Below are 9,247 nucleotides of genomic sequence, written 5' to 3' on the forward strand. Positions count from 1 at the left end.
GTCCATTTCAACCAGATCCTGCAATGAGGTAAGAAACTCTATGACTTCACACCATGTTGTCATGGCTTTGAGCATGAGACACACTGTAGGATCATGAAGGAGATAAAAATCTAAATGAAACAGTAGTCATTTAAATGCAACCTTATTTTATAATGAAAGAAACAGGAAGGGAAAATTTACAAAGAAACAGTCCTGGAGCTTTTGAAAGGTTTCACTGTAGTGGTAACTACTATACAACAGACAGAAGCTCAACTAGAGTTGAGACCATTTTGCTGGATATCTGTGTTTTTCCATGCCTTTACTCTTCTGTCCACCATGATCTAATCTCCTACTCCCCCACTTAATTCTGCTATTTTTGAGTATTTTAGGGTCAGTAACAGATTTCTGGGTATATCATGGAAAGCAAGAGGGCAGGTTCTCAATAGCATTATTAAAGCAAATAGAGCTATTTAGACTGACTAGGTGAGAACCTGATTCATGGCTGCCAACTTCGAGGCCAGCCCTCATTCAAATGGCAATTGCTAACACTGCTTCAACAGATATGAGAGAAACTCTAGCCAGCTAACAACTGAATGAAGATCTTAGGCTCACTGTAATATGGAAATTGGGCTACAGCAGGGGTTGTCAGTCAGGGATACCCCCGGGGGTACTTGAGAAGGCTGTAGGGGGTACACATGGGTGGGCAGGGACAGACCGCAGTCATACACCATCCTATGCTGTCCGCCCACCTGGCTAAACGCAGAGGACAGGGAAGATCGCATGTGGCAGCTGCTGCCACTCCGTGTTTGCCTGTGTGCCAGCCCTACCCCCCCGATCTGCATCCGGCCGCTGGGGGTACACTGATGCAAAAAGGTTGAAAACCCCTGGGCTACAGCAAAAGAACACTAAAAACTTCACAACAAATGTTCCACTTACTCCAAAATAAAATCCTAAATGGGACCTTATTAGACTCCAAAGGGTGATGTTCTCAGAAGTGCCTAGTAGTTACCTAGCCAAAAGCACACTTTCAGGAGTGACTTGTGATTAGAAGACTGGGTCCTAAATCACTAAGACATTTTGAAAACAATCCCCCTAACAACTCTATGCATGGCATTCCTCTGGTTTCCAAGTACTTTGCAATCAATACATTTTCCTTGCAATATGCACGCAGTTCAGAAAGTCATCCCCATTTTTACTGACAGAGAAAATAAGCAAATTATCCAAGATGATGTTCTCCAGACAAACTGAAAAGTTACTATATGTCAAGTATTTAATGTGTTCAGAGCTTCCAAGGTTCTATCACAAAATGATTTTCCCTTAGTATGTATACAGTAACATTTGCAAGTCCTAATCTCTCTCTCAGTACCTCAAAACCAAGCTGTCTACATAAGTTTGGCTTGCATAAAGTTACCCAGTAAAAGGATATTTAAGGGGAAAAAATGGAGGTCACCAGCACAGTTGTAAAGGGCATGACTCACACACTACAAACCTAATTTAGCAAGGTACAATATTAGCACATGCCAGGCTGGAGCACAGACTTCAACAGAGCTACTTGTATCCTTTTTTTTTTTTTTTTGGCAGCACATCCTAAAGTACCCTGATGAAATGAATGGGACACAGAATATTTTGTCAGCAAGTAACTATGGAGAAATAACATTCTCCCATTAGTTTCTCCAACACCTTATTTCAAAGCATATATCTCTTGCCTACCAAGATACACCCATCACCTCTCTTCCAAAGCATCCATACCTCTACATTTCTTTTATCTCTTCTCCTTTCTTCCTTATTTTCACACTCACACTTAAGAAATCTATCAAATTCAGCCCTAGTGAATAAGGACTTATATTCACTGAAATCAGCGAAGTTGCCCTCCCTTTCACCAGGTTAAATGTGGTCCACAGAGCCACCAGCTGGCAGGGACACATACCTCATCCACTAAATCAGTTATATTTCTGCTTTACTCATATGAGGGTGTTTCAGAAAGTAATGACAAAATGGCTGTCTATGGTGCATGTCAGTTACAAAGTAGGAAACTACACAGCAGCAGGAAACACTGATGACAGCATTGTTGAACGTACCCATTGTTTATGACTATGTACAGAGATGACATGGTTCAGTGAATGATCATTGCACATGAAATGGGTTTATTTCAAAACTGCAGTTAGTTTTCTGAGAAACATGACATACTTCTACTTCCAAAATGTTCAAAAGTCACAACCTTCACTGCTTGAGGAGTGATCAACTCAACATAAGACTCCAGCTCAGTTACTGTCACTAATCCATTGAGCTACCCTACTTTCAAAAGTATTGTCAGCTTTCCGTCATGCTCCCTAGGTAATTTTTGTCATGCTGCTTTTCTCTTCATTTGGTAGTCACATGCCCTGGCTTTTATAGCCAAAGCCAGACTGGGCCAATCTTTTTACATTGTTTACATTACTGTATTTATATAATAGCCTAACTGTGCCCAAAACTTTATAACCACTCTACCACCCCACCCAAAAAAACCCGAAAAGCCACACATATAAGTCCTGCCCCAAAATGCATGAACTCAGAGCATTTATATATGTGCTACAGGAGTGGAGGGAGTCTTTAAATAGAGCTGCTCTGAGAGCTGGACCATCGTGTGTATCAGCACCACCGTGCTGAAAAATGGCAGTGGGGGCACTTTAAACTAAAGTTCATTGAGTGAGCTTTTGTTAAAGCACCCCTGCCACCATTTTCTGTGCAGGGATGCTGATACATGCGATGCTGGATCTGCTGGAGTGTGATAATTACCGTGCTCTGGCAGACTGGATTAATTGAGGCGACACTGATGCACTGTAATTACAGCATGTTGGAGCAGCCTCACTGCACGTGTATAGATGCCCACAGATTATAAACACAGATCACACAGCAGAGCAACCACTGACCTTATAAGCTGTATGGATCATGGATCAGACCTTTAAGGAAAAGGAGAGTGCTAGGCCTACAATCATCAAAGAGGCAATACAAAACTTAAGAAATAGAGTCATAAGTAGAAGGAGAAAAAAAGATGGAACAGAAAAAAAGCAGCTTGGGCAAAGCCCAGAGGGCAGAAAAGAGAGAACCCAAAGATGGGAACACTTTGTGTCGGGGAAAGAGCCTGAATTTTCAGACAGCAAGAAAGAGCCAAGTTACTCCCCTCTCTATATTAATACTACAGAATCATGAATGTCAGCAGGAACATGCACAAATGTAAGGAATCCAGATGTTCATTTATACAGAGACAACGTATGCAGTGAACTGTATTGGAAAGCAACTGCTTCTACAAAAGTGAAATACACAGAAAAAATGCAATCCAAACATGGGATTACATGCTGGTCTTAGCCACACCAATGTAAACCTCAAACAGACCATTAGAATTAGGGCTTCAGTATTTTGAAACGCCTACTCTGAAACTGCAAGAAAAAATTACTTAAAATAACTAAGATTTATTCAAATAATTAACATTTTAAACCAATCAAAATCAAAGGCAGAAGGATGATTTTTAAAGATGTTTAAGATCTCATACACTTAGATTCTTTTTAAGCAGATAACAATTGGATCTTAACTGTCACTTCTCATTTGAAGCATCTTTGTGCAAGAGTGACCCCCAAGAATATTGGTTAATATTAACCAAGACCCCCACAATCCTGCAGACATCTTCACACATGACTAACTTTATGCACACGACTGCTCCTGTTGAACTCTATGGGACTAGTCATGTATGTAAAAGTTACTCATGTGTATGAGTGTTTGCAGGATTGGGAATCAACTTTGACTGTGGAACAGTTTTGAACTTGTCTTGCTTTGGGAGTGCAGGTCTACAGAGGGTTGAGAACCCTCAGCTGCCGTAGACATGCATGGTAGCACACATGAGGGCACTCTGCAGAACTTCATCCTAAAGCATCTTTATTTGCTTTTATACACAGTCCAAACTGAGAAAGAAATGTTCTCATTTTACGTGCACACAAAATAATGTTAACTGTGCCTCAAGCAGGATTCAAAGAACCATTTTGCCTTTCAACCCTTACCCCAACAAATCTCCCCATGGAAGAAGATATCTGAAATATTATTACACTAAAGCAGTAATAATTGGATAATGGTAAAAGTAACCAAGAGCTGCGAAGAGAATGATTGAACAAGGTAGAGGTTGTCCTGTTGTGTTACATTTTTTTTTCAATCATGTTCAAATTTTGTGGACGCAAAGTCTACTGAACTTGCTTTTTTTGACTTAAGTCTTTCCTCTTTGCATGTTCTCACCAGCTTTCTAAGGATCATAGAAAACAAAGAAGTCTTCTGGACTCTTGTCTCTGGGCTTGTGTAAGACATTCAGCAGCATAAAGCTTTCGTTTGGTGGCTCAACACCACCTTTGTCACTTAAATGACAACAAAAACAAAGATACAGCCAAAGTATTAGAAGCAACAAGGCCTGTAGACATATGCTGAACCACCTAGTGCACGTATCACAAGATATCCAGAAGTTCAATTCAAAACACCGATCCTGATGAGACTCCATTGACTTCACTGGAGATACCAACCTCTCTAGACAGGTGAAAGCGAAAACCACATCAGATCTACTTTGTCTCCACACTTCAATATTGACAGCCATTATTAAGAGTCCGCATTAAAGACCATGCAAGTTGAGGATGTTCAACACGTTGCAGAACGAGACTATAAGTTAACAGAGTTAGAAACAGATCTAGGACAATCTTAACAGAATGTTTCATGGAAGACTGAAGAACAAGCGCACCCCAGAGACACCTGCGCTGTGGCCACCAGTCTCTTCCAGTATTTACTGAGCACAGGAGAGAGCCGAACAAAACTCCATAATCATTAATTTCCTTTGGGTAAAGAAACAACACATCTGGACAATTAGGCCGTGCTCACTACGTGCTTTAAAAAGTATCATTAGCTTTCAAAGGAAGGAGTAATTTATGGTAAAAATCCTCCTATTTATCACATAATGCACAGAATTCAGGTAGAAGATCTAGAACCGGGGGCTCTAACATCCATATTTCTGCCACTGAAATAAGTAATTTCCCTAGTTAAGGACATCAGAGTCTGTGCATCTGTGTTCTGCAGGAATATTGGATTTGGCAGTGTCCAGAAATCAGATGGGGGGGGTTGGGGGGGAGGAAGGGGGGCTGTTTCATTCAAAGGTCCTAGTTTACCAATGCAAACCCAACACTAATATACATTTCAAAGCAAAAACCCACGACTTACACAGCTTCTCGGTACTTCTGGACAAATATTATACCCTCATTCCAACCTCATAAATATGCTTTCTCTACAGAGGTGGTAAACGTACTACAACCACACACAGCATGTAAATCATTTCAGGTGAATCCACAAAATAACTGTACATCTGATATGTCAAGAAAACATCAATATCCACCATTTCACATAAAAAATATGCTCACTACAATATTGTGGTACATTGCACACTCTTAATGGTTTCTACAGTTACGTAGTCACACAGACAATATAATTAGCAACCACCAGCATTCTTTTCTGTAATACAATGGAGCAAATAAAATAAAAACAGTAAAGATTCATAAAAATACACTTGGTCTCAAAAAGTACAAATCAGATATTAAACTAATCCCAAAATTTACAAGGTCAGAGACTATATAAACCTGGATTATATAAACACAACATAGGTTCATATCCAGTTTGATTTGCAGATATCTTGTGTATCCTCCTGCCGAGAAAACTTACACTTTATTTGCTCTCTTAATATAAACATACTAGTGCAGTGCTAAATATTTTCTCTTATTTTATTTATTATCTGGTAGACATCCAACATAAGAAAAATATCTGGTTAAAATTAAATTTTCTGTTCCTTGTTACATAACCAGAGGTCTTATAGGAAATACTATTGTGGAGTTAAAAAAAATTACCATACACACCACTGCATTACAATAATGTTCACTGTGCTTCTATACATCCCACTAGTAATCCAATTAAATTAAAATGATGTGTAACCTATAGCCAACTTTCAGGTCAATGCTGAATATCCCTTCTCTGTTTTACCTCATCTACGGCTGATGAAATGGTAAAATCTTCTGGTTAAGAACAGCAATCCCTATTTCTTCCCCACAGATTGCAAAAATAATATATGCTGTCATGCAAATAAAGTCATTCACGGTGTTAAAAATGTTCCTCACGTGACTGGATTTGTTTTAATAGACAAATGATTTAGGAAATGATAGACATAGCTTCTTTTTCATTGTGGGAGAGTAAAGCAATCTAAAATAACAATCACATAAACTCTAAAACAGTCTCTTTTGAGATAAATGGTGCATCCCTAGGACCTCTGCTTTCTAACGATGCCCAAAGACCACACCAGGTAAGAGATTTGAGACATTTCACTGCAAAAAAAAAAAAGAAAGAAAGAAAGAACCCCCCCCCCCAAACCCTCAACAACCCAATGCAACAAACTACCACTACGGAGATAACATGTCTTGATTTGGGGTGACTTCTGTGACATTACGATCCTCATCATTCTTTACAAAAAAGGACCATTGACTCCATATTGGAGAACACATTCATTCTATCCCTATCTGCTCTATGTTCAGGTTTCCACCTGCCAAGACAAAAGCACCATATTCCCGAATGCTAGCCTGGCTAAGGAATAAATAGACGCAGTCCTCTGACTCCACCATGCACACCGTTAGGTCCCATCTGAGTCTCCATAGCCATTATCAACAGCTTTAAACACTGTTTTGAATCTGACTAGTATTTTCCTTTCCTCTCCTCTGCATTCTAGCCGCAACCCCAGAAATACCGAAGCTTGGCTTGGTTCTTCTGGGCCCTATGAGTCTAAGCAAGCACAAAGGAAGGGAACCATTGGAACCAAAAAAAATGGGCTGCAGAACTCCCTAATACTCGAGTGCATGGCTGATTTTACACCAGCTCAGCTTCTATGTTGATATTATCTTGTCAGAAAGTACAGAGCAGCTTTCACCACAAATACTTAGAGCTCCAAAATTACAGCAAAGCACCAAAGCTGTTGAAAAAACAACTTTAGCTGGATGCAAAGTGCACTGCAAGTGCAGCATTCGGAAGCCTCAACATGACGCAACTAAAATCATATCAGGGATGGGGGCTTAGGGAAGAAAACTGGACACCCCCACCCCCAAGACACACACACAGCCACAACCAGATGTATCACTCGCTGCCCAGGCAAGGAGCCACCCTGGAAACGGAGATTTGGACAGGCTGCAAATAGATGAGGCAATGTGAATACACCAGGATAACTGACACATTAGCAAGTAGGAAAGGGAACCTGGCTTGAGCAGAAAACCTGCATTTCCCCCTCTCTTGCAATGGATCAATTGCCTCTTCTCCTTGCTCCCCACCCCCAACTTAACCCCTTCACTCTCCAAAGTTCAGGGATGCCGCAGTCCACACAGTCCTGCTTTGCAGTGCTCCGATTAGAAACAATCTGGCCTAAATTTTAAAGTCACCTCCGTGGCTCCCTCCACTCAGGGTTGCTGAGTCTGCCTGATGCATTCCTGTGCTAGGATCCCCCCCAACCCCACCACTCTTCAAATCACCTGCAGGCCTGCTCCCTACCTTGCTCCTCGCTGGCCCCAAAGGGGACTCTGGCTTCCTCCTGGGGGGGCCCGGATCTTCCACCCTCCAGGGTTTTGCGTTTCTTTGACATCTGGCCGGTGTTTCGGAGTTGAGTTTCTCCCCTCTCTCTCTCCGGGGAGATGAGCGTATGTGGAGGGGGAGAGAGAAAGAGAGAGAGAGAGAAACACACACACACAAGGGGAGAGAGAGAGATGGAAAGAGATCGCTGCTTCAAGAGAGGGGAAGAGACTTTGGAGTGGCTGGAGAGCAAGGAGGAGGCAGGGACTAAGTGGAGAAATCCTACAAATCACAAGCCCATCCATGCAGCCCCACATCTAAGGGGGTGGAAGGGCCAGGCTTTCCCCCCACCCCCACTCCCCACCCCTCCTTGCTCCTCCAGCCAGGGCAGGAGAGGGGAGCTGAGGGCACCTCTGCTGCTTTTGCAAGCTGCAGGGGCTTTTTTTTTTGAGGGGACAGAGGCCTGGATAGAGACCTTTGGGTGCCCACTGTGTTCCCAATGAGGGGCGGGAGGTGGGGGGGAGACTGGAGGCTTTTCCAAAGCAGAGCAGGGATCCTGAACTCCTGGAGGAGGGCAAGAGATTGGGGCGAGGCAGGGACCCTGAACTCCTGCGGTGGGGCTGGCCAGGCACCTGCGGGATGAGTCGGGCTGCCAACACTCTGGCACCTTGCCCAACTCTGCCTCTCCCTGCCACCCTCGCAGCCCTGCAGGTGCCCGGTGCCACCCCCTCACCCCCGAAGCCTTCCTGCTCCCTGGGCCGGGCTCACATCGCAGGGGGGAGAGCAACTTACCCTCCAGGCTTGGCACCAGGTGGCCTCGCAGGACAAGTGGCAGGAGCTGCGGCCCGAGGAGGGGGGCAGAGGGGAGCGTCCCCGCAGCAGGGCATCTTCCTGGGGGAACAAGTCCTCTGGCGGCCGGAGCGGCGGGCGCCGGGTGCCCGGGCCCGGGACTGCAGCACCGCAGGCGGGGAGCGCCTCTGCCGCGGGTCGGAGGCTGCAGCAGGGAAGCGGCAGGTTGGCGGGAGCTATTTCTGGCGCTCTCCCCCTCCCGGGAGCGGGCTGCAAGCGGAGCGCGCGCGGCGCCTGGGCCGGGGCACGGCGGGGGCCGCACATCCCGCCCGCCGGCCTCCCGCGGCCGGGGCGCGCCGGCTCGCCGGCTCCGAGCAAGCTGCCTGCCGGCTGCCGGGAAGTTCAGCACTTGGGGGCTTGGGTTTGGTGTGGTTTTTTCTTTCTTTTTTTTTTTTCTTTTTTTTTTTTTTCCCCTTAAGCTACCGGGGCTGATGCTTGGACACATCTCACGTCCAACAGGAGGCAATGACGTCTGTAGCTTCATTGCTATAACAGCGCCGAGGCTGCAATTGCCATTCATTGAAATGATAAGGGGCGCTCAGACGTAAGCAGTCTGGACCTTTTAGCAAGAGGCTCGGGCTAAGATGATTTTTTTTCCCCCTTCGCTCGCTCTCTGGCGCTCACCAAACAAATAAATGGAAGAAGGAGAAAAGCAGGCAGGGAAGGAGAGGAAAGGGGGATCGCCAGAGAGAGGAAAGGGGATCTCAGGGCGAGGAGAGGGGGATCTCGAGAGAGAGGAAAAGGGGGATCTCAAAGGGAGGAGTGGAAAAGGGGATCTCAGGGGGAGGAGAGGCAAGGAGGGATCTCAGCAGAGACTTCTTCA

At 44.6% G+C, this 9,247-nt stretch overlaps 1 protein-coding gene across 1 annotated transcript in view; it reads right to left on the reverse strand.

Annotated features, from left to right (window-relative positions):
- The window catches only part of PDE10A (phosphodiesterase 10A), a 606,111-nt gene extending 597,348 nt beyond the window's left edge, over positions 1-8,763 (reverse strand). Inside the window, exons 1-2 of the mRNA XM_090042732.1 lie at positions 8,368-8,763; positions 7,558-7,786 (exon numbers count right to left, since the gene is read on the reverse strand). Of these exons, the coding sequence (XP_089898858.1) occupies positions 7,558-7,786; positions 8,368-8,688 (550 nt within the window). The 5' untranslated portion in view covers positions 8,689-8,763. The remainder of the gene's footprint in view (positions 1-7,557; positions 7,787-8,367) is intronic.
- Between the last annotated feature and the right edge of the window lie 484 nt (positions 8,764-9,247).

Source organism: Crocodylus siamensis, chromosome 1 (genome assembly GCF_052110815.1).
Source record: "Crocodylus siamensis isolate JL-2025a chromosome 1, ASM5211081v1, whole genome shotgun sequence".
Classification (NCBI taxonomy): Eukaryota; Metazoa; Chordata; order Crocodylia; family Crocodylidae; genus Crocodylus; species Crocodylus siamensis.